The 23,485-nt window shown below is 43.3% G+C and overlaps 4 protein-coding genes across 6 annotated transcripts; 1 reads left to right on the forward strand and 3 right to left on the reverse strand.

Moving 5' to 3' along the window:
• Positions 1 to 252: 252 nt before the first annotated feature.
• On the reverse strand, positions 253 to 7,704 carry aldh6a1 (aldehyde dehydrogenase 6 family, member A1). Its single transcript, XM_061793786.1, has 12 exons — positions 7,548 to 7,704; positions 7,175 to 7,216; positions 7,000 to 7,074; positions 6,604 to 6,765; positions 6,442 to 6,520; positions 4,838 to 5,140; positions 4,042 to 4,163; positions 2,697 to 2,886; positions 2,247 to 2,428; positions 1,476 to 1,655; positions 757 to 855; positions 253 to 690 (listed from the first exon to the last, which is right to left on the reverse strand). Exons 1-12 carry the CDS (start codon positions 7,584 to 7,586, stop codon positions 586 to 588), a joined length of 1,578 nt encoding a protein of 525 aa, XP_061649770.1. The 5' UTR covers positions 7,587 to 7,704; the 3' UTR covers positions 253 to 585.
• Positions 7,705 to 7,893: 189 nt separating this feature from the next.
• On the forward strand, positions 7,894 to 11,591 carry gstz1 (glutathione S-transferase zeta 1). Of its 2 annotated transcripts, none has more exons than XM_061793797.1 (9): positions 7,894 to 8,075; positions 8,409 to 8,460; positions 9,738 to 9,805; positions 9,881 to 9,961; positions 10,059 to 10,184; positions 10,273 to 10,348; positions 10,428 to 10,480; positions 10,564 to 10,613; positions 11,420 to 11,591. In XM_061793797.1, exons 1-9 carry the CDS (start codon positions 8,046 to 8,048, stop codon positions 11,544 to 11,546), a joined length of 663 nt encoding a protein of 220 aa, XP_061649781.1. In that variant the 5' UTR covers positions 7,894 to 8,045; the 3' UTR covers positions 11,547 to 11,591. The 2 variants fall into 2 exon arrangements, with proteins under 2 accessions (XP_061649781.1, XP_061649782.1); XM_061793798.1 differs by lacking the exon at positions 7,894 to 8,075 and adding an exon at positions 8,082 to 8,305.
• A 40-nt stretch (positions 11,592 to 11,631) lies between these two features.
• On the reverse strand, positions 11,632 to 17,253 carry zgc:163014 (uncharacterized protein LOC100038766 homolog). Of its 2 annotated transcripts, none has more exons than XM_061793784.1 (13): positions 17,080 to 17,253; positions 16,827 to 16,997; positions 16,611 to 16,704; positions 15,824 to 15,937; positions 15,635 to 15,748; positions 15,206 to 15,383; positions 15,010 to 15,138; positions 13,943 to 14,130; positions 13,663 to 13,859; positions 13,491 to 13,582; positions 13,349 to 13,403; positions 13,107 to 13,204; positions 11,632 to 12,166 (listed from the first exon to the last, which is right to left on the reverse strand). In XM_061793784.1, the coding sequence occupies exons 1-13, from the start codon at positions 17,196 to 17,198 to the stop codon at positions 11,940 to 11,942; spliced, it is 1,776 nt and encodes a 591-aa protein (XP_061649768.1). In that variant the 5' UTR covers positions 17,199 to 17,253; the 3' UTR covers positions 11,632 to 11,939. The 2 variants fall into 2 exon arrangements, with proteins under 2 accessions (XP_061649768.1, XP_061649769.1); XM_061793785.1 differs by having other exon boundaries at positions 16,827 to 16,942; positions 17,080 to 17,252.
• A 1,042-nt stretch (positions 17,254 to 18,295) lies between these two features.
• tmed8 (transmembrane p24 trafficking protein 8) lies at positions 18,296 to 23,154 on the reverse strand. Its single transcript, XM_061793796.1, has 6 exons — positions 22,994 to 23,154; positions 22,526 to 22,637; positions 21,547 to 21,628; positions 21,394 to 21,484; positions 19,939 to 20,232; positions 18,296 to 19,297 (listed from the first exon to the last, which is right to left on the reverse strand). The coding sequence occupies exons 2-6, from the start codon at positions 22,633 to 22,635 to the stop codon at positions 19,080 to 19,082; spliced, it is 795 nt and encodes a 264-aa protein (XP_061649780.1). The 5' UTR covers positions 22,636 to 22,637; positions 22,994 to 23,154; the 3' UTR covers positions 18,296 to 19,079.
• Between the last annotated feature and the right edge of the window lie 331 nt (positions 23,155 to 23,485).

Below are 23,485 nucleotides of genomic sequence, written 5' to 3' on the forward strand. Positions count from 1 at the left end.
GACCTCACAAAGGTTCAGATGGATGAATGGACAAAAAAAATTACTCCTTTCCTATTTTCCATTTGATTACATTTTGGACTCAGTGATACATACTCTCATTTTTTTTTAAATACGGTTGTACAAAGTACATATAGTATACAGTATCTGAAACGACTACGATAACATGACACATAGAAGGAGCAGAGCATTTGGGAGGCATCTTATGGAGTTACAGAAAGGGCACAAAAATATGTGGATAGGTGCAAATAGGTGTGTTTTTCCAGCAAACATTGTTAATTAGTTTTTAGTTAAGTTCTACAGAAAACAAATCTCCAGGTTACCTATTCACGAATGGTGAATCTGCAAAGGATCACTGAACACCAGTTTCGTATTTTCGGTTCCTGTAGGCGTAATGGTCAGGTGTCCCAATACTTCTTCTGTCAGCAGGTAGTAAAAGTATCGACTCGAGTGTGGTGATACATTTACAGAGTGCCTTAATACTCCTAGAATTCGTATATCGTCTACTGTTTATTAAGTACCATCGAGTCACTGAGCAGTCGTAATTTTTCCGAGATGTTTGCAGATCAAGTGGTCACTACGGGTTATCTAGCGGCCCATCGTTGGCATGGTAACCGCAGGACTCTTAAGTGTAGCATCCTCAGCTTTCCACTGGGAAGTGATGGTTTTGATCTGTGTGTAGAACTGGATGCCCTGGACACAAATAAATAAGTTTGAGTTTGTTTGCTTTCCAAGATCAGAAAACATTTGTTTGCATACTTGTTTTCCATAGAAGTTCATGTCGCCTCTGAAGGATCCTCTCGAACCAGTGAAGGAGAACATGGGCAGTGGCACAGGGATGGGAACATTGACTCCGACCTGCAAAGAAAACAGTGTTTTACTGACAATTCCATGTTTGGGAGGTTTATAAAAAATCCCCCTGGGGCCTAAATTGCAGGGACAAGCAACAGTACAAAGATAACTTGCGGTTTTGCAAACACAGTAAGCGGGAAGGGAAACATCTTTGTTACAAGTGTAAGAGAAACATGGCACGGTTGGTTCGAATGTTTGAGAAGGCTCAAATAGGTTTGGAAGCCATGGATTTTGGCAGAGACGACAGGGGGCAAAATGTTTGTTTGTTAGAGAAAAGCGGAGCATTCCCGGACATGTGAACAGCAAACACGGCACGACTGGGCTCCACGGGCAAATAAACAGGGTGAATCCTGGCCGTGCTCGGAATTCCTCCATCTTTAACGGAATACGTCGCCCTGTTTTGATTGGAAAACATCTGCTGTGGCTATTTGCAGATTTGAGTGATGGGGAATTGGAGTATGAACACGTGTGCCTTTTGGTCAGGGGCAAGCAAACAGCTATACTTGACATGGACAAGAATAATTTCTAATATAAAGGTGCTCCCTGTCTTAAGATATCACAGCACTGTGACAATACCACGCAAATGCGTCGCGCTTTAAAACGGAAAGCGTGTCGTGCATACTCACCTGGCCCACGTCCACCTTGTGTGTGTATTTGCGAGCCGTGGCGCCATTTGAAGTGAAGATGGCGGTGCCGTTGCCGTAGGGATTGGTGTTGACCAAATGGATGGCGTCATCTAAAGTGTCGGCCTCAAGGACAACTAGCACGGGTCCGAAAATCTCCTCAGTGTAACACTTCATCTGAGGCTGTGGTTGAGCAAAAGGTGGTTGTGACCATTTGGAACTCAAGCTAACATATTCTCTCCATCCATCCATGTTGCGCTAAAATATTGGATATAATATTGCAGTGTCTCCCAATCACTGAGCTAGGAGAGATCAGGTGCTTTGCAGGAAATGTTTCAATTTCAATTAATTACTACTAACGCACAGTATTCTTTGCTCCGCAGTACACACTCTGCTACCTCCCAAGTGGTGCAGTATATTTCCCTTTTTCGCCATCAAATGTGGTTAATGTAGCTAACCGGTGTGCCGTGGGAAATTTTCCAACTTCACTTAATTGGTCAAAAAATGATTGATTCACTTAAAATAATGTCTCTAGAGCTGGGACAATTTGTGAATTGAAATCAACAACTAATTGGTCAAATTAATAGAAAACTATTTTGATCATCGATTAATTAAACTTAAAATGGTTCAAATCCTCTGATTTCAGCCTTTCAACGGTAAATATCTGATTTCTGTAATCCTCCGTGAAAGCCGACTGATTTCTCATGTAAAATTGGCGCCTTGGCTCAGTTAAGGTTGGGAAACGCTATTGGATTAATGGATTAAAATACATACTGTGACGTCTCCAATGATGGTCGGACCCACAAAGTTGCCGTCCTCGTAACCCGTTACTTTAACGCGTCGGCCGTCCAGGAGCACCTTAGCGCCCTCCTCCACGGCGCTCTGGATCAGACTGCAGACTCTTTGCTTGGCCTGTGGGGAGATCAGGGGCCCCACATCTGCACCAGGTTGGTCTCCTGAGGGGGGCCCCAGAAACAAGCGGTTATACTGTTACATACGTACATGATGTGGTACCGACATTCCAAAACGTTAGCCAGAAGCAGGCAAATAACAGAGCAGAAGGGGCAGCCCAAGGAACTCCCTCAGAAATTGCACATGAGGGTTTCCTGTGCATCATATTGGTGAAAATCTCTCTCTCGCTGTGTCTGTAAGATAGTTATGCTTGCTCAAAAGGCCTTCGGGGAAACCAGTGACTTCGGATAGGGAGTTGAAACTGAAGGGTACCTGCATTAACACGCAGAGCCTTGGTGCGCTCCACCAGCTCAGGCAGCCAGCCGCGAGCCTCGCCAACCAGGATGGCCGTGGACAGAGCCATGCAGCGCTGACCGGCGGCCCCAAACGCAGCCCCCACCACTTGGTTCAGAGTGTTCTCCTTGTTGGCATCAGGCATCACCACGCCGTGGTTCTTTGCTCCCTACAAGTGCACGAAAGCTGATTTTCAGATCGAGGAGATATTAGCACTTAGTAGACAAGTGTAGTTCTGTGCAAAGGTCTTTGGACACAACTAGTGCGCTTGTTATTATGACCATTTTGACATAGAACAAATCAATATGCAGTATGTCGATATATTTAGATAGGCATGCCCTCCATTACACTTGAAACTCCAAATTCACACACAATCTGCTTTGTGACCCTTTTTGACTTCAAAGTTGTTCGAATGACAACCACTAAGGAGCAATAGAATTTGTCTGTGGACTCAATCAGGATTATGTGGCCCAGTTAGTTTACTGTATATACCTTTATTTATCTTATCTTATGGATACACACAAATATTTGTCTCTGTTAATACTTTAGAACTTTGATTTACTTCTACAATTCAATCCTAACTGTATAAACTATGTTTTAAGACAGCGATTCTCAAAGTGTTGTACAAGTACCACTAGTGATATGCAGGCTCTCTCTTGTGGAATGCCAAAGAATCATTGAATTAAGTACAAATAACATTTCTAACATGTAAAACATGCAATTGCAATCAAATATTAGAATGAAGCTTGTAGCGATGCATAGAGCCTGTTTATTTATTTATTCCTGTCCAGTACATTTGACTACACTTCGGTTGTATTTAACTTTTATGCACAGTACAACTGCATTTAGTCTTTAAGAACTTTTTGTTTTGAAACATGTAAGTACCGTTTTTATTCAACTTATGTGCAATACATTTTAATTTTCCAGTATTTAACCAGTCAGTTTTCAAACTATGCATCATGTTACAGTGGCTTACAATAATTCATATACTTTTTAGGAATAAAACCTCTGGATTTTTTTTTGTTGATGAACATTTAGGCCTATTGTTTTACTGTATTTTAATGTTGGTCAAAGTGGTGGAGAGCAAAGTATTTTGAGCTCGTACTTGGTATAAAAAGGTTTGCGAATCACTGACTTGGCTAACATTTTTCCAGTCTTATAACAGTTATACAAGTATCAAAAATGAATTGCATGCAGGATTCTTCAACCCATCAGTACTTGCTTGCTTTATAACAAAAACTAGACTGTGTTGTATAAGACTGCCACCTTGTGTTCATCTTTAAGATGTCATGGCGTCTGTTTTGCATCATGTATTACCACTCACCATGTTGGACTGTACTCTCTTGCCATTTTTGGAGCCCCTCTCATAAATGTACTCGCCGGCCTGATTGGAGCCAACGAAGCTGATGGCCTTGATGGTCGGATGGTCACAAATAAAGTTCACAGCTGCGGCAGGAAGAAGGGAAATAAACTTGACACAGTGACACCAAACAGCCGGAGACTTGGCCAATAAAGATGAGTCATGTTGTGACATAACCTCTACTGTGTCTATCAAATACTGTGAGGCGCTACTACTGTGTCACCCAGTCAAGCAACTACAGCTGGTAGACTCATTTTACAGCAACTTACTGAGGAGCCAGAAGCAGGCGAATAAATGAATGACAGAATGAAGTCGAAGAGGTCTAGTCTTCTTTGTTTGTCTACATGACTAGTGCATAGTACAGCTTCCCGGTCGGTGGCCAAGGCGGTAACACCAGAAGGTGCAGCAGTGATTTGGACATTTTGAAGCATTTCAACGGGGAAAGATGACTTAAGAGCGGGGTCATGGAACTATTTGGAACTATCTCAACGCACCATTATGTTGAAATGATGGAAGGAGGTTAATTTAATCAGGTCATAGCCTCGTCTCTAAGGGGGGGAAAAAAAGGCCTTTGCTACCATCTTGTGGTATCTATCGGTAATTACAAACCTTTTTAGCTGGGTATCAATTACTCGCAGATTTTGTTTATTTGCCACAGTTAGAAATGTACTTGAACACACTTTCACATTCGATTTCTTAACATTTTTAAGAATTGGAAATCCTAAAATTCACAAACCAAACCTGCGAGACCAACTCTTACCGTCATGTTGTCCGTGGATGATGTTGAGGGTTCCGTCGGGAGCGCCAGCATCCTGCAGCAGCTTGGCCATCAGCATGGCGCACGTTGGCACCCTCTCAGAAGGTTTCAGGATGTACGTGTTGCCGCACACCATTCCCATGGGAAACATCCACAGAGGGATCATGGCAGGGAAATTAAACGGGGCGATGCCGGCGCATACGCCGAGGGGCAGCCGGTACGTGTACGTGTCCATGTCCTTGGTGATGGAGGGCAGAGTTTCACCAAGCATCAGAGAGGTGATGCTGCAGGCGTGTTCCACGACCTCTGAGATCAGAGAAGAAATCAACATTTTGGCCAGACTTTCGATCAGGGGTGTGGAACCTGCAGGCTGTGGGGCACATCCATCCATTTATCCATAGCTCATTAGGTATCCTATCCCAGATGACTTTAAGGCAACAAAATTCTGGACTGGTTGCCAGCCAATCACAGGGCACATATAGGCAACTATGTACACTGATTTTCACACACACACACACACACACGGGCAATTTAGAGTCTTCACTAAATCTAACATGCATGGTTTGGAATATGGTGAGAAGACTAAGCACCGCAGAAAACCCGCACAAGCGTTGGGAGAACATGCAAAGTCCACACAGGGGAGCCTCAGCCAAGTTTCAAACCCAAAACCTCCGAACTGTGAAGCACAAGTGATAACCATAAGGTCACCATGCAGCCCAAGTTTAGTAAGTCCTTTAAAAGGACTGACTAAAAACAAATGGTCCTTGATGGAGCTTCCCTGCCCCTGCTATTACAGCATACGGGAGAATTGCATAATAAGAAATCTAATGTCATTGTCTTACATTTGTCACTATTAAGAGAACACAATGCCACAAATCACGGTAAATGAATGTTTTGCTCAAATGTAGAAACACATACTGCAATACATAGCAACACACTAAATAATGACATGAAAAGCATGGTGGACTGAAAGTAAACAATACGGTCTTGCTTTCTTTGTCAAGCAAAGAAAGCCAACCAAAATCCAGAAGCATAAAGCAAAGCAACTCTTAAATGTGTTAAAAAAAGGAGTGAAGGACACTTTAGTTCATCCGTCTTTCCCACAAAGCATACTGTAGTTCATCGAGCATAGAATATCTAATAATGATACAATTCGAATTCAAGTCAAACGTCTATAATAATTCAGTCTACATTAACAATGAATAGACCTTCATTAGACATCCAGGCTGGTGTTTGTAACTTGATATGCTGCTCATAGAACTGAAAATGTCATTTTCATTCTTTATGCAACAGTGGAACATTCAAGTTCTCTTTTATTTAAAACCAGAGAGGTCACCTCTTTATCTACTTCAATATTTATTCTGAGAGGCACCAACTCAACATAATGACCCCTCTCCCCTCAGGCGGTAATATAATTATACTTTCAAAACGTGTATTAAATTGGCTCTCAAAATGTGATGATATTTTGCGACTGACAGGTCAAGTGGAGAGAAGTGCCTTTTGTTCTGAGAGGCCGACATAACTCATTAACCATTTGTGTCACCACATGCTAAAGCACAGACACACACATTTACCCATTTGTTGTCAATTGTGAGTGCATGACTTACGCAATCCCCTGAACACATCCCCCTCTGCATCTGCAAGGGTTTTCCCTTGTTCCACGGTGATGGACTTGGCAAGTTCTTTCTGTGACACAAGAGGACCATCAGATTTGAGTTTCAACTCAGAGAGTACAGTAAACAGTCGCGTTATTTAACCCTTCGCCTTACAATGTTGTCCTTGATGAGCTGCTGATAGCGCAGAAAGACCTGCTGCCGAGCTAAGATGGAGGTCTCGGACCAGGAGGGGAAGGCTCTGGCGCAGGAGTCGACGGCGGCAGACATTTCCTGTTGCGTGGCTTTGGGTACACGGGCAATCACCTCATTGGTCGCCTGCAGTGCAGATTAACTACATGAAAATTGGAGTCGTTCATGACAGCGGGAGCCTTTTAAATCTAGTCCACCGGCTGGCTGCACCCTAGCATACATTTGCATTAATGAAACTGTAAGTCAGATGCAAAACCTGTTGTATGTACTGAACGGATGTGATGTTTAAAAAAAAAAAAAAAAAAAAAGATTGACACATCAGATACCGGTGACATGTTGCTGCTATGACAGAATACTTACAGGATTGTGAATATCGATCCATTCCGGAGTGTTAGATTCAACAAACTTCCCATCTAAGAACAGCTTAGTGGTGGGCTGTGAGAGAGGGTTCATTTAAAAAAAATAGTCATTTATAAACAGATTTTTTATGTTAAAATGGAAATTATGTGCAAAGCTGTGAAAGGTGTAAACTGACCGTAGAGGAGGAGTAGCACATGCGGCCAGCTTTAAATGGGACCTGTGAAAGAAATTTCATGTGAGGCTGAATAGAAACAGAATAGAAAGATGACCTGAACACAGTTGGCTGTTTCCAGTTGCAGCCAGTCCTCCCAACAAGATTAATAACCAACCAACTGTGAGTGAAATGACAAGCAATGTACTTTTTTTTTTTTTTTTTTTTGATGTACTTAAATGTTATTGGAGAGGACACAAAGGGGAGTTAATCCTGTCTGAGAGAACTGTACAAACAAGTCTAAGCCCCAATGACCTTTTTACAGTTTGTAAACACTTGGCAAAGTGGTACAACCTACTGCGTCGTGGGCAGAAAAGTTTTCAAATTCCATTCATACCTTAGTTTTGATTGCTGATCTTAAAGCCAAGGAGGCCATGGTGGAGATGATGTCTGTGCAGGTGAGTTCACTTCACAGGTGAGCAGAGGCTGGCCAAAGGACGATCGCGCTTAACAATTGCTTCCTTTTTATTTAGTTACTTATGCATGGGCGGGGCTTATACATGGGCGGAGCTGAAGCAAATGATCTCACCATGGTCCGCACGTGTACGCCTATATAAAAAGCAGCTGGGTTGCTGACGTCGAGGGTTTCGGTCCAATAAACGGTAGAGAATTTACGAAATCCCGCCTCCAATACGGACTCTGACCAATCGGGGAGCAAAACACTTCCTGTCACTGGTTTTAATACATGCAATCAAAACACCGTGCTTGTGGCTAAACCTCAACTCACTAGGAGGCACAATACACATTTTGGAACGAAAGAGAGGAGCGCTTTCACGACGACACTAATGAGGAAACTTTTTTTTTTTTTAAATAGAAAGCTAACCCGCCCCAGACTATGCGCTTGTCCGGCGTTCTTCTGGCAAAGGTATTGGAATTCCCAAGCGTCACTGTTTGCTCAGTTTCTCCTGTTGGCTAATGTAAAGCAGATGCGACCCCGATGTTGCTTAGTCACGGCCCAAAGAGTAGGTAGGAGGGATGTGAGGAGCAAATCCTATTGGCTGTGAGAGGACGTTGCTGTGCTCAACTGGGTAGAAGGTTTTTGTTTTTTGTACAGTATGCAAACTTGACTGAGAAGCTATGTCTGAGCAAACCAAGGTGAACTAAAGGAAATGAAAAGAATGATTTGGAGCACAAGATATATATATATATATATATATATATATATGATGACAATGTCCTTTTGTTTTTTTTTATCCAGCCTGTCTTGCATGGATACTTCAGAAGCTCCTGCTCATGGCGGGTACGCATTGGTAAGTTATTCGTTAACATGTCACCACTTTCCATGCATCCATTCTCTGTAGCACATATCCTCCTGAGTGAGAAGCGGGGTGCGCCCTGGATTAGTCAGCACCCATTCACAGGGAACACCAGACAAACCATTCCCCCACACATTTACTCACTTACAGTCTTCAATGAAGCTAATATGCACCCTTTTGGAATGTGGGAGTCGATTCGAATGGGAACCTCTGCACTGTGACGCAGACCATTTGACTGTACTTTAACAATACATGACGATATCCTTGCTACAGGTGAGCTGAATCCTATCCTAGTTGACTTTGGATAGGAGGCAGGGTATACCCAGGACTGGTCACTATGCAATCGCAGGGCACGCAGACAACCGTTTACATCTATGGACAGTTTAGAGCACAGGTGTCAAACTCATGGCCCGGGGGCCAGATCTGGCCCGCCGCATCATTTCATGTGGCCCGCGAAAGCAAATCATATGCGTCGACTTCATGTCTCTTGCTAAAATACCAAAACTGCAGAGTGAGATATTGCAAGCATTTTTTTTTTTTTTTTTTTACCAAATCCCCCTTTAAAATAAATAGAAAAAAAGTATTGCTGAAACTTTATAAAATATTTTTTTACTGACTTCTGATTTCAAAACTAGTTATCCGTTAATTTGTTGTAACAATGCAATAATATTTGGGGATCATACATTCATATGGGTTCAGAGTAAGGATGTTCAGTACCACTTGTTTTCGGACTGATACCAGTACAAGTATTCACTCCTAAGTACTCACCGATACCAATACGACTAGTACTTTTGATATTTAAAATTTCAATTCACACAATAACAGATAATTTCTTTCTGACCCACATACTGGTTCACCGATGTGTCAAAGGTCACAGTGTAGTGCCAACTACTGCCGAATAGGATTTATTTTTTATTTTATTTTTTTGCCTTAGGTATCTGTGGCTGGTATCAGCAGCCTTCGCAAGTACCCTCTACCTTGAAATGAGGCCGGTACCGGCCCGATGCCAACACCTGGTATCAGTACTCGCCCATCCCTAGTTCAGTCATAACGGCCCTCCGTGGTAAACCATACCTACGATGTGGCCCACCGCAAAAATTAGTTTGACACACCTGGTTTAGAGTCTTTAACCTAACTTAAATTTTGGGGGGAATGTGCGAGTCCAGAGTCAAACATCAGAACGGTGAGACAGACGTGCTAGCCAGGAGCTCAGCGTGCTGCTCTCCACTTTTCTTTGACTTTATTAAGTCATTCAACTTTTTGTGTGTCAGCATTCGCCCTGAAAGGTATGGAATATGATCAGGTGCCAGTCAATCTCATCAAAGATGGCGGTCAGCAGGTACAGTTTACATGAGCTATCAAAGTAGAAGCTGAAAGTGACATTTTAGTTACAAAAATGTTGTGTGCATTGGAGCTCACAGAGGAGTACAAGACTTTAAACCCGATGCAGCAAGTGCCTGCAGTTGAAATTGACGGCATCGCCCTCTCTCAGTCGGTGAGTCCCACCCAGAAATCTAATTTGTCATGACAAAATAGTGTTGTTTTCCCTCCTCTCAGATGTGACATTTTCTACTGTTTTGTCCACAACTCAGCTGGCGGTGATCCAGTACATTGATGAGACCAGGCCCGAACCGCGTCTCCTTCCATCAGACCCCAAAAAAAGGGCCCGGGTTCGGATGATAAGTGATCTCATCGCCACTGGGATACAACCTCTGCAGGTGAGAATTTATTAATATTTTAGCTCACCAAGGACACCAAGTGGTTGCTGTCACATCACTGATGAACTTGATCTGCTGCATGTTTCAGAATCTACACGTGATCCAAAAGATTGGAGCAGAGAAGGTGCAGTGGGCGCAATACTTCATTAATCGAGGGTTTGAAGGTCAGTGGGCGAGATCTCCTTTTACAATCGCAGTAGCAAGACATGAATATTAATCACATTCATATTTGAACTCATCCAGCTCTCGAGGCTCTGCTGAAGCAAACCGCCGGGAAATATTGTGTAGGTGATGAGGTAAGGGCTTTCGAAAAACTGCATAATAATGAAGAGCACAGCATACTGAGGGCTTCTTAGATTGGAGTCCTCTTACCTTTTAGATATCCATGGCTGACATCTGTCTGGTCCCACAAGTCTACAATGCAGAGAGGTATATTTTGGGGGAATTTTGTTGTTTTATATTTATATATATACAAACAGCACAATGCTCATCAAATGTAAAAATGTTATTTTATTTTTTTATTTTTATTTTTTTAAAAGAACTTAAAACCGTTCCCAGGTGTCTGAATGTCTGTGGCATGCTTTCATCAAAATACCCCAATGATCAAGAATTATGGATGTATTGTTACAGCATATCGTTCTCGGGGGCGCATCCGTGTCATGCGGTGCGTCAGCCCTCATCCCGCCCCACATTCTACTAGGCCAATGGCGAGCCTCGCTTTCAATAGATTGGCTACCAATGGGCGGGCATTTGGCTGGCTCATTTTTTGCCTCACTCGGTGGAGCCGCAGCCTAAAGTGTGGACAACAAGCGAGTGTAAATAAGTGTTGTTCGAAAGAAGCTGTTGCTGTTATTTAAAAAAAAAAAAAAAACATTTTAAAGAGAGTGCCCATAGAGATTCTATTGCATTATCACTGGTGGATGCAGCATTTCATCACTAAGCCACCAAAATATATTTGTCAATGTCAAAGACAAACAATGGATCTATGAGCAAGCTGCTCTGCACTGTTTCGCAACGAGGGTATTTATGTTTGGTGATGCGTCTGTGCGCCACATGCACACACTTTGTCTTTACTGGGACTCACTATTTTTCCCACAAAAGCAAGTCACAGACATTAAGACAACTGGGAACTGTTTAAAATTGTGAACAATGCATTTGTCCCCTTCAACATAACCCCCTTTTAATTTTATGTTGTTAGCCCGAGCTGACTTATTTGCATTTGCTGTATACTGCAGATTTAAAGTGGACATGAGCTTGTATCCAACTATCCAAAGACTGAATCAAACCTTAGCGGAGATTGACGCTTTCCGAGTGAGCCATCCGTCTTGCCAGCCAGACACGCCTGTTGAGCTGCGAGCATAGGTGAAACGCTGTGTACACCTTGTTAATAAAATGCTTTGAACTGAATCACATTTTATGGCAGTCATTTGAAATAACACAGGAACTCTTAGTTGGAAAACATTGGCATTTATTCATATCATTATTGAAAAACCAAGAAACATTCTCGTCCTAAATATCCACTGCTCATTTAGGCACATGGCCACTGTGCAAAATGCACAAATTACAGATTTGCTATGCAAAGTGTGACATCCCACAGCTTGCAGCATATCAGATGCTTGGAGGAACTATGGATAATTATGTCAGGCATCAAAAGAGGCTGCAAATGATTGCAATTTTTTTTTTTTTAACAAATATTACATGAACACGTTTTGAAAACTTCATGGTCTTTTCTAGATTAAAAACAAACACCATTCATTACAATGGAATCTCCACTGTGCACTTAACAGTGTCATTGTAGAAAGTACCGGAGCAGTCCGAGCCACCAAACACCAGCAGTGTGCAAAGAACTTTGACAGGTTCATCCTCCCAGGGTGTATGAGAGTCTGCTAAAGTTGTTGTCGAGGTTAAATTTATCATGCTGTGTCCCGCACGAGGCTTGGAGCTCAACTCAGAAAAAGCCACTGAACTCCACATATTGGTGTCTGATGGAGAAGCAAAGCAGTGGATTTGCATCAGACCAAATGTGTGTGAAATGTTTGTACAGTGGAACCTCTGAAATCCAATGCCTCTACAATTGTGCAATTTTGTAAGTTGGCTCAAATGTTCTGGAAAAATTTGCCTCAAATGGAAGTGGCTCGGGCATCGGATTAGGATGCCTCCTGGACGCCTCCCCAGTGAGGTGTAGCGTGTATGTCCCACCGGGAGGAGACCCACGCTGGAAAGACAGTCTCCCGGCTGGCCTGGGAACACCTCAGGATCCCCCCCCCCCCCCGGACGAGCTGGATGAAGTGGATGGGGAGAGGGAAGTCTGGGCGTCCCTGCTAAAGCTACTGCCCCCGCGACCCGACCTCGGTAGACAATGGACGGAATGGAATTTGCCTAGTCATTTAAAAAAAAAAAAAAAATGCATACATACAGTAATGCTTTGCTTTTTTGTGACTCATTCAAAAAAAAAAAAAAAAAAAAAAAAAAAAAAAGAGGAGCAGCCTCAACAAGAATGCAATGTTAAGAGAAGAAGAATTTGAGATGAGAAATTGTGTGAAATAGGCAGACACATTCAAAACAGTAAACCTGGTGGTACTCGTATACGTCAGCTCACGTGTCTAATTGGGTGGGTCGATACAGAAGGAGATTCTCGATATTTAGTGGTGGCTTTTTAAAGTAGTTTATGATTTTAAAAAGATTCCCACCTGCAACCCGTCTCACCTTCGCATCGGTTAAAGTATTTTTACACTTGTATCAATGTTAAAATTGTTTGACGGTTTTATGACGGTGACGGTTCTAGCCCGAGCAGATCATTTCCTATGAGAAATATTGTTTACAAATCGGAAAAATAACAGGGGGACCAGCGGCTAAATTCATGTGTTCAACTTAAAAGGTTCCACTGTATTCAGGTGACTTAAAATCAGTCCGAGTACTTACCAGTATTGAAGACATGCACATCTTGCAAGGCTCCAATTGCACTGCAGCCCCCACTCACTAAAATCCTGTTGTCTGAAACTGGGAGGGCAGCATGAAACCTGTTCGGGTAAATTCACGGAATGATTTGTATCTGTACTTCATTTCAATTAGGATACAAGTATCGAGAAATGTGAACTTATTGGATGGACCCAATGCAGTATCCACACGAATGGCTTTTCAAGGTCACCGAGTACTGCACTCACCCCCGAGGCATTGGTAGCATGTTCCCGCATTTCACAGCTGTGTACTCCATGAAACCTTCACCCGGGAAAGAGGGGATAGAAAAGAAAAAAAGGACGTGCACAAAATGATGCCCGAGCATCATCAATGAATTTGCAATCTTACCCAGGTCAAGGACGTGGAGGTCATTTAGATATGTGGCAGTTTTCCGACCAGCGAATATGACCAACTTTTGTGACAAAAGTGTGGCCGAGTGGCTTTTGCAGGAAAATAAGACATTCAAAAGATGACATCAGCAAAAGCATGTGCTCTGTAATAAACGGCAGTGGACACTGACCCAAAGCGAGGCAGAGGTTTGTCCCCCTCCACTATAGGCTTATACCAGAGTTGAAACTCTGGGTTGAAGATGTACAAAGCATTGCTGCACAACTTTTCCCCAGACGTCTGACTCGGATGTACTCCGCCAAAGACAAAAAGCTCCTTTTTATAAAAAGCAGCAGAGTGATATGCCAAGGTGGGAATATTCCCTTTAGCCTAAATGAAATAAAGTCACAAGATTTCATCTTATTTTTAAAAACACAACTTCACAAATTGTTTCTAATGGGAGAAAAACCCACTGTGACAAGCTTCCACTTCCAGGTTAGAGTATTAAGGATATACAGTTCGCTGTAGCGCTGGCCCTCCCTCAGGCCGCCGTAAACCAAGATGGCCTTAGAGTCTGGGTCATAAGTCGCGGCGTGTCCTCTGGTGCAAGGAGGCGCAGGTCCAGATGTAGAGGAGCTCATTGGGTACCAGAAATCATTGTCTGTAAAAGAACCACAACAATGACTGGATTTATAGAGCACACCCCCTTCAAGGCTGACTAATCTTTATTTGGATTGTCACTGTTACTGCTGAAAGTAAAAGAGTGGTCATTTTGTCGACAAAATATAGCGGCATTGCCACTGAGCTAATACCATTTCAGGAAAAATACACCTCTAAAAGGGTTCATCACTGAATCACCACTGTGCACAACCTTCTACAAGACCTCAACATATCTTGTGATATTTCAATTACAATAATTTCACAAGTGTGTTTTGCTGTGGATTTTGTCCTTTTTTTGTGACCACACCGCAGGAGAGTCTCAGTGATGGCAAAGAGGGAAAAAAAGTAATGACGGCCATCCATGCATCTATCATCTTCCGCTCATCCAAACACAGACTTCCCTCTCCCCAGCCACTTTGTCCAACACTTGGGAGGAAATCCCAAGGCCTTACCAGGCCAGCAGAGAGACATCATCTCTCCAACATGTGCTGTGTATTCCTTCAGGCCTCAATTGGGTGGGATGTGCCCAAAACGCCTTACCAGGGGCCAACCGGACCAGATGCAACCTCATCTGCCTCCTCTCGATCCTCTGAGCCTCTCTCGAATACCGAGCCTCTCACCCTAGCTCTAAAGAAGAGCCGGATGATGACCAGAGAACCAGAACTGGAATGATGTAGAGAAGAAGTACATACACCTATCTTGACTGCCTATCCTAACAGTGTTCAACAGAGATTCTATTGAATGTATAAAGAAAGGATTCTCTTCAAGGGCACATTCAACAAATTCTGAAAGAGCCAGTTTGATGGCTCTCAATAACAGAAGCAAATTACACCGATGGCACTTGTGTCTTTGCTCAAGTGCACTAGAGAGTTGGACTGACCTAACTCCAGCTTCCACAGGGAGTCCTTGCAAGAGGTCTGATCTGAAGTTTCTCCACCAATGAGAATGGCAGTGTCCGGGTCACTGAGGCACATAGTGTGGCGCCATCGCTTCGACGGACACACTGAAACTAAAGCAGATCTTCGTCAAAAGCAGTTTAACCTCCTTTTTTTGGGGTGACTCTCTTATTTTCTGACCTTCTCGATCTTCCTTCTTTATTTGCACAGTCATTTCTTCCTGGCTGTTCATCCTGGACAGCCTCATTTTTTTGGGAGTCGATGCTCGGCCAACGCGCTCAATGCGACGGTCCGTATCATCGGAGCTCCATTTTAAAGAACCTCTCCCGCTGATGACAGTCTGCCTGGGGTTCTCATCCTTTCAAAGGAAGTCACAGAATAAACATCCTCTCAACAATTTGACAGCATTATGCCTTTAGGGGGTACACTTGACTATGTATAAGCTACTCACAAAAAGTACAGGAGAACCATAGCAAGCACATGTCACACTGTACACCGTTTAAGTAGTTTTTGCACAACTTGGCGTTTTCTGACAAGGAGCTGAACAGCAAAATTTGACACTGTACCTACAACGGATGCACTCATTGACTGAAAAAGCATGACTCTTACCATCGGCCAAAGTGAAGGTTTACTTCCTGTGGCTGAAGCGGTGGTGTCAATTTTATTCATCTGGATCTCACCAGAGCAAACACTGTTGCCCAACTGTGAAGAGTTGAGGGTTACCTGCAAAGAAAGATGTGCAAATTGGGACTGAAGCAGCATACAGTACGTGAACGGTCTTCGAGTCTGTCGTCTCACAGTGTCCTCTGCAACACTTTGGTGTGAAGTGCATAAAAGACCTGTGGTGCTGAGCTGTTCTGGGAACAGACATTTCCTCTGTGCCAATGGAGTGCTGGTGCCTTGGTCCTGGACCTGTTTCAGGGAGACATACCGTCAGTTATCAAACAATGGGGAAAATGAAGGTACTTAGTTTAAATTTGGAGATTCAAGACACTAGACGTGATCTAATCTCTTATTTTCAATCTCTGTGGGGTTGAGTCACCAACTGTAATTTCTGATCACTGTGGGCGCACAATCCAATGCGTGGTGAATTCTGATTCACATGGAATAATCCAAACGTGAGGTCGCTATGAATGCTTTGCCACAGGGATATCGTCAACGGCCAATCAGAGCGAAGATGTTTTCAATAATTAAATTGAGAAGATCAGTAATCCATTCAGTGCAAAGCATGTCACATATTAAATCCAGCCATCTCAGCTGCCAGGCAAAAGACCAAGTAGAATAACTTAAAAAAGGACATCCTGGGCATTTTCAACTCAAATTATCTTGCTGACCTGATGAAGAGACATGAATTTTTTTTTTTTTTTTTTTTTTTTTTTTAAATGATGGCGTGGGACCTTTCATACAATTTCATGGAACACATACAGTACATGTCTGTATTAGAATTTCAGCTATAAAATGTAAAGGCAGTGCTACTGATTGATTTTAGTTCTTAAACAGCGAGGTCAAAGGTTTAGGCCAGCATACCAGCCTAGCTGGCACTGACCACTCACCACAAACAGGAATCAAGCACTTGTCCACTCACCGTGAGCACTATCTTGCCATAAACTCCTCGCCTGCCCCTCTCTGCCGCCACCGCCACCATATCAGTGCTCCAGCCGTCCTCAAATGTCAAACACCTGCCAGAGGAAAGGAGGGCCCTCACACACACACACACACACACACACACACACACACACACACACACGTCATCCTCCACGCAGTGAGACAAACGCAACCCAGCTCAAGTCGTCCCACGCACCTGGCTTGAGAGGTGATTGTGCCAATGTTCTGAGGCCGCACCTCAGCGCTGACCACGACCTCCGCGGAGATGGTGGTCTCGTCACAACCCCACTCGCCGAGACCGAAGATCACCAGCTGTTTAGGCAGAGGCAGCGGGACGTGGACATGGAAGCACCTTCTATTTGATTTGCTGCAGGACGGCCAAAGACACCAATGTTTCCCCGAATATATCGCAATTGAAGATGACAGGCTAAATTAGCACGTTTACATACCTGATAAACTGTCGCGGCACATCACGCAGGGACCAAAGAACATAAAAGTTGAGTATTCCCATGATTTTATTGTTGCTCAGATGACCGGCGCGAAGGTAATGTTTGCATTCATGGCTCATTAAAAGCTCCAACTCCTGCCGTGCCCTCTGATTGGTTGAGAACGGGGAAGTAACGGAAGGCTCGCACCTGTGACCCGCTCCCTCTAATTCAGCGGTTCTCAAACTCTTTTACACCAAGTACCACCTCTGTGGTCGATGGTACCATGAATTCTGCTCTTCAACAGAAGAACCTGAAGGAGAATGAATGTTCAGCCATCAGTTTGTGACCTTGAGCTGAAGCGCACTTGGGTTCTGCAGCAGGGTAACAATCCAAAGCACACCGACAAGTCAACTTCGGAATGGCTTAAAGATAGAAACCGGAAAGTTTTGGAGTGGTCTAGTCGAAGTCCATACATGAATTTGATTGAAATGCAGTGGGGCATAACCTTTAAAAGGCCATTCAAACAATTCTGTAAGGAAGAGTGGGCCAAAATATTTCCATAGAGATGTGAAAGCCTGATTGACAGTTATACAAAACGCTTGATTTGCTGCCGAGGATGGCCCAATCGCTTATTAGTTTTAGGGGGGCCATTACTTTTTCACACAGGGCCAGGTAATTTGGATGTATTTTTCTTGAACAATTAAAAAACAACATTTTAAGTTCCCTTGTATTATATTTGTCTTGATGATCTTAAACATGAAAGTGGGGAAACTATGCAAAAATATGACAATTTGAGAAGGGGGCCAATACTTAATTGATGACCAAGCGCAGCGATATTCTCTCTATTTTTAAGATTACAATTGGTGCTCCTCTGTTTTGAATCTTAATTTGAGCGTCGAGTAGTTGTCGTGATAAACACCCAAATGATGGACATAACATAGAAAACACCATGACAGGCAACGCAACACTTGAAGTGTCTTATCATTCATAGCCGTATCAACATGTTGCCCTGTGTAATCTTAATAAAGTATTCAAATCTAGTAAACCTGCAGACTTCCTTGCCATGTGGGGATACCTGAAAATAAACCGAGGTTTCATCATGATCCTGGTACGGTTACATCACTCGCTTAATGGAACCACAGGAGACGATTTGTCATTGTGGAGTAGCACGTTGCCTTTACCTTTTGGAGCCAGATTAGGCTTTTATGTGCAGTTTTGCAACATTCACACAGCAAAGTAAGCATTGTCTTTATTGTGGAATATACATTTTCAGGAGCATCATAACTTAAAAGATACAGAACAAACAAACAAACAATTGGAAGCTTGAAAGCATGTGAAATTAGATCAGGTAGTTTGAAATGAAGAGGAACACGACCATTTAACAGAGAGAACGTATAAACACAGTGACCTTCACTCACATACAGACTTGTGCACAAACTACATCTAGATGAAACATTACTTCTGCAAATTAAAGCCAGGGCCTCAGCATATGTAAATATTGAATCACTATTACATAATAAGAGCTTTATGTGATAACGAGTGGCTTAAATTGTGTCATAAAACACGCACACACACACACACACACACACACACAGACTGGATATCTGCCATCGCTTGCTTCAGTGCATTCTTGATTTATGTCCCCTACTGACACACAACACATTACCTTTAATTGAGGAGCGGTTAAAAAAAACAAAACAAAAAAAAAAACAAGTCCTAGCAAATAATACACATTCAGAGCACTTAAGAACACCTAGCAAGTAGATGCCGAGTAGATCTTCCCTGATAACCACTACTGAACAGATGGAAATATATGTTTAAGATTCGATTTGAATGGCATTGATGCAAATGAAAGGCTTCTTCAAATTTTACATTTGGAAACACAAGCTGAGTGGTAAAAAATAGATATAGCGTCTATCCTCTATGCTATAGTTGAACTTTAGATCATTTAAAATAGCTTTAGCATTCATAATATGAGTATTTTGCTTCTTTAAATCATACATTCATAAAGATTGGGAGTTTTAGGCACTGTAATAAACTCTGTAGTAAAGTGTTTTATTTCGCCATAGAGAGTAGGAGTTGTCAAATTTGAAGAGGTAAGTGCCTTCGCCTGGGAAGTCGTGGCTGCCGCCGTAGATTGTCAAGTGGCTGTCCTGACGGTATACGGGTATGAGCTCAACCAGGTTTGAGTTGCTTTCCGCTTTGGAGCCCTTCTCCACATCTTCGTTGGTGACCGGGCCTGCCATGGAAATCACGTAAACTACAATAGCCTGGCTATAGCGCAAGTCGACACACCCATGTTTAAATGCCAGGATTTTGTGATATCAAAAAGTGAGAAGTAAATCTAGCTTATGTTAAATGGATGTCAGCACACCCCTGCCACCATTTAAAATAGTGCCTCTGATTAACCCCAAATCAAGTTCAGCGGTTCTAGTAGGAATTTCTGACATGTATTTTTGCTTTCTAGCAGAAGCCGGAATGTTTGAAACTGTGCATAATTCCTTACACCTTGTCTGAGGCCTCGCATCTCCAGCTGAAGAAAAACAGCCCCAAATCATGTTTTGATGCACTTTAAAACAAGACAGGTCGATGCTGACTCCCAACATGAGTTTGAATGTGATTGGCTAATTCTGAACAGAACCATATCCCCTGTATAAGAGGGTGTGCACACTTGTGCAACCATATTATCTCAGTTGTTGAGTTTGACTTCCCCCTCTCAAAAAGATTCCTTTTGTTCCCAATTGAACTGTACAGGTTATTGGTCACATTAATGATGGATTAAGTTTCGAAATCATTTATCTTGGATCTAATTTCATGAAAACCTGGCATTTGAACTTTTTTTTTATAAGCACTTTATTGTGTGCTCTTACAACTGCTGACCTTCTAGCTCCTCCTCTTCATCTTCATCGTCACTCGATTCACTGATGTGCACAGTGATGGCCCGATGTGTGACGGGAGTCCAGTCAAAATAGATGCCAAAGCCAATGTCGTAGCCATCTGTGGCAAACTCCCAGCACACCTTCTTGGCTTCCGGCACAGTGGGCACGTGCACGGTCATGATGTCACCCCGGTAGACCGTCACCATGCTGTCCTTCTCCGTTCGAAGCTTGGCCTTGAGCTCTTTGAGGGCAGCAGATGTCCATGTCGACGGGGGTTTCAGGGGTGGCGTCTCAGCTGCAGCGGGAGCAGGAAACAACGGCGGCGTGTTGATACTGATTTCAGAGGCTGTGCTCAGAACCACGGACTCATTTTCTCCTCCCTAATGATTATATTAAAGAGCTTTTCACGCCACAACATACCGTACGTACATCACGGGATATGCAGTACAAAAATGCTTACCGAGTGACCATCAGTTGTTTGCTACTTTTCAAGCTGCATTGTGGGATACATTGATGGCATTATATCATGGTAACCCACCCATTCCAACAGCACTACAAAATGGTGACGTCATTGTTTACTGCACTGTATAGTGGCTAGGGAGTGATTGTGAACATAGCCAATGTGTTAAATGGAAATAAAAGAGGTATCACTGAAAATCTACCTCACCGGTCTCACAAGCAATGTATATGCACACTTCTCTGTACTACAGGCCGACACGGGAGTGGACTCCCGCTCCCTCCCGCTCCTGAGAGAGTGTTTGAAATCCCGCTCCCTCCCATTCCATCCCAATCCTGAGGCAAAATTGCACAGAATCCTACAAAAAACATGGTTTCCACTCCCGGTCATTTTATTGTCATAGTGCCCACTCCCGGTGACTTTTGTTCCTGCTCTCGCCGCTCCCGGTGACATTCACTCTCACTCCTCCCCAATCCTGTGAAATTCACTCTCCTCCCACGAGATACCTGGCGGGAATCCGGAAAAATGTCAGCCTCTACTCTGTACCCATCACATACTGATAGTCGTTCCATGCATGTAATGAACACATTTTCTGTATTAGGCTATCTGCCTTGTTTTAAGATGGGCGCATCTAACTAAATGATTATAAATAAAGCACTATATGCAGCCACATTGTGATGTGTTGCTCTACTTGTTTTGAAGATATTTGTTTGTTTTGAAGATGTTTTGAACGCTTGAATTTGTCTTGGGTCGAAAATCAAACAATACCCCAGAAACAGAAAACCATTTTATGTATAGGGACAATGCATCAGGGGGATATACTGTTTGTCTGGTGACCATCGGGTGTTCACTACTTTGTAACATGCATTGTAGAATACATTGAGGGCACTGTAACGAAGAATCTATAATCACGACACATTCGAAAAGCACTACAAAATGCGATTCTGCTGTTTGAACCCAAGCCCTGCATAGAATAAAGCTTCGTGGCGACATACGGACCTTTCATCTCGGTGGAGAGCGGAGGGCGGCCTGTGCTGCTCTTCTCGCCCTGGTCCCCTGAGGTGTGCTCAGCAGGAGCCTCTTCATTAGCCTCAAAATACACAAGACATTTATAGCAGAACGTGCACTTTATTGACATGCACACCAAACTACCTCTTCACGCTGCTCAGATGCATCCATATCAGCTTGTTTTGGGGACTGGCTCAAGTTTGTGGAGAGGTCTGTGTTTTGGAGCCTGAAGTAAACACAACACAAAAATACTCATTCTGATATTGAAAATACCTGAATTCAATCTTTGAAGATTAAGTAACTTGTGCAGTTTATTTTCCTTGCGAAGCCGTGATGGAATTGACCAGGATAAAAAACACAGCCAAATGTTCAGACATGGGAGGACACACTGAGGGTGGAACACCGAGGGGGTATTTCAAGGGGTGTCAGCCTTATTACTTTCAATCATCATTCGGGTGACCTGGAGCCTATTCACGGAGAGACGTGGAGTACACCCTGGAATGGTCGCCAGCCAATCAATCACAAGGCATAAACGGAAAAAAAATAACATTGCACACCTAAGAACAATTTGGTTTTATACAAAAAAATAACACGTAAACTCCACATCGGAAGGCCGCAGCCTGGATCCGAAACCCCAACCTCAGAACTGTGAAGCGGATGTGCTAATTACTCGCCTGGCGGTAACCTCCTAGTAATCTAATATAGTGGTTCCTAACATATAGTGTTTCAATCTCATTGTACATGTGTATCGTGACAATAAAAGGCATTCTATTCTTATGCGCCGTGGGCCATGACAGATGATCAGCGGCGCTACGGGAAATTATGCAATTATTATTTTTTACTACAAATCATTCATCTATGCCGGCAACGTATAGTGAGAAGCAGAACAAGTAAATGCTCTTCCATTAGATGGCCGAAAGAACAATAAACCTGTGTATCCACCTGTTGCATCGGTCATGGTTTCCTGTTGTTCATCAGTTGTTCTAATGAAATCAAGTGTGGCTTTCCCACGGTTCAACACTAAAGGCCAAGCCACACCATTGAAATAAGTTACACGAAAACATAGAATGTTCAGTTATAACATTTGACACATCAGACAGAAGCTGCAGGGGATGTCGCTCACCTGTCGGATTGGGCGCTTTCGCAATGTTTGGATGTTATTCCGGGGAAAGACGAGAAGGACAGCGATGACAGCCGCGACTGGAGCTCCGATGTCCCCTCCGATCTCTCCATGGCTAGAAACAGAAACGCAAGACAAACGGGAGGACAGTGTGCGCGGCTGAGAAAGATGAAGCACCGCCCCTCCGGACGACAGGGAGGGCCAACTCAAGGCAAGCGCGAATGGGAAGCTGTAAATGAACATCTGTTTGATTAACGTTGTCTCACATCAAGTATCATCGCGTGCCAATCAAGCACTCTCTGCCGCCCTAAAATAAGGTGCCTTGATGGTGTTTTTACAGCATGCTAACTGGTTAGCGTACGTTAGCTGGCGTAACAGGGAAATGGGGGAGGGAGGGAGGGAGGCAGGGGGCAGGGGGCGTGGGGGGGGGGGGTCGTAACTTCAGCTTGACTGCATGAAAAGGGTTCTTACCACAATACAATGCCGAGAACAGAAAGGCGACGTCTCTGGACGATTTTATTGTAGTCTCACTCAGTCCAGGCTGAAACAGAACTCCATGTCACTGCAGTCATGTGATGGGTCTGCTGGAAATTTAGAGACTTCCGTGTTTCCGTGAAACAGCGAGAGCGAGAGGCTGTGCACTCAAACGGCTCTTCTCGCGAGATTTAGTGTTTTCTCAAAACTTCCAGGTTTTTAGGCTCTTAAATATGATACGGTGGCTTTCGAAGTCGGACGAATCGCACGCAAAATGCTTTCAAAATAATGTCATCCAAGAGAGAACTATGTGGAAACATTTTACTGTATTTCTATGAGTTCTGGTCTGAGGGGGTAGTAGAAGTACATGGTGCATAGAATTAGTCCCTCTGCTGCTATGGCAACGTCAATTTCTGATTCAACAGGTCAAAGATTTGTGTAAACAGCTGCAGTGAGTGACAACGTTTGAGTCTATTCAATTCACATAAA

Source organism: Phyllopteryx taeniolatus, chromosome 13 (genome assembly GCF_024500385.1).
Source record: "Phyllopteryx taeniolatus isolate TA_2022b chromosome 13, UOR_Ptae_1.2, whole genome shotgun sequence".
NCBI lineage: Eukaryota > Metazoa > Chordata > Actinopteri > Syngnathiformes > Syngnathidae > Phyllopteryx > Phyllopteryx taeniolatus.

Coding starts and splice junctions, on each gene's coding strand:
- aldh6a1 (XM_061793786.1), bottom strand. CDS start 7,586: ATGGCCTCCTTGGCTTTAAGATCAGCAATCAAAACTAAG. Junction 4,164..4,837: donor CATCCACGGACAACATGACG/GTAAGAGTTGGT, acceptor TTCCTGCCGCAG/CTGTGAACTTTATTTGTGAC. Junction 1,656..2,246: donor CCATCATTGGAGACGTCACA/GTATGTATTTTA, acceptor GCTCAACCACAG/CCTCAGATGAAGTGTTACAC.
- gstz1 (XM_061793797.1), top strand. CDS start 8,046: ATGCGCTTGTCCGGCGTTCTTCTGGCAAAG. Junction 8,461..9,737: donor CTCATGGCGGGTACGCATTG/GTAAGTTATTCG, acceptor TTTGTGTGTCAG/CATTCGCCCTGAAAGGTATG. Junction 9,806..9,880: donor TCAAAGATGGCGGTCAGCAG/GTACAGTTTACA, acceptor TGTGCATTGGAG/CTCACAGAGGAGTACAAGAC.
- zgc:163014 (XM_061793784.1), bottom strand. CDS start 17,198: ATGAGCCATGAATGCAAACATTACCTTCGCGCCGGTCATCTGAGCAAC. Junction 15,384..15,634: donor AACCTTCACTTTGGCCGATG/GTAAGAGTCATG, acceptor TTCCTTTGAAAG/GATGAGAACCCCAGGCAGAC. Junction 12,167..13,106: donor TGTGCATGTCTTCAATACTG/GTAAGTACTCGG, acceptor CTTCTCCATCAG/ACACCAATATGTGGAGTTCA.
- tmed8 (XM_061793796.1), bottom strand. CDS start 22,635: ATGGAGAGATCGGAGGGGACATCGGAGCTCCAGTCGCGGCTGTCATCG. Junction 21,485..21,546: donor CATCTGAGCAGCGTGAAGAG/GTAGTTTGGTGT, acceptor GTGTATTTTGAG/GCTAATGAAGAGGCTCCTGC. Junction 19,298..19,938: donor TGAAGAGGAGGAGCTAGAAG/GTCAGCAGTTGT, acceptor TTTCCATGGCAG/GCCCGGTCACCAACGAAGAT.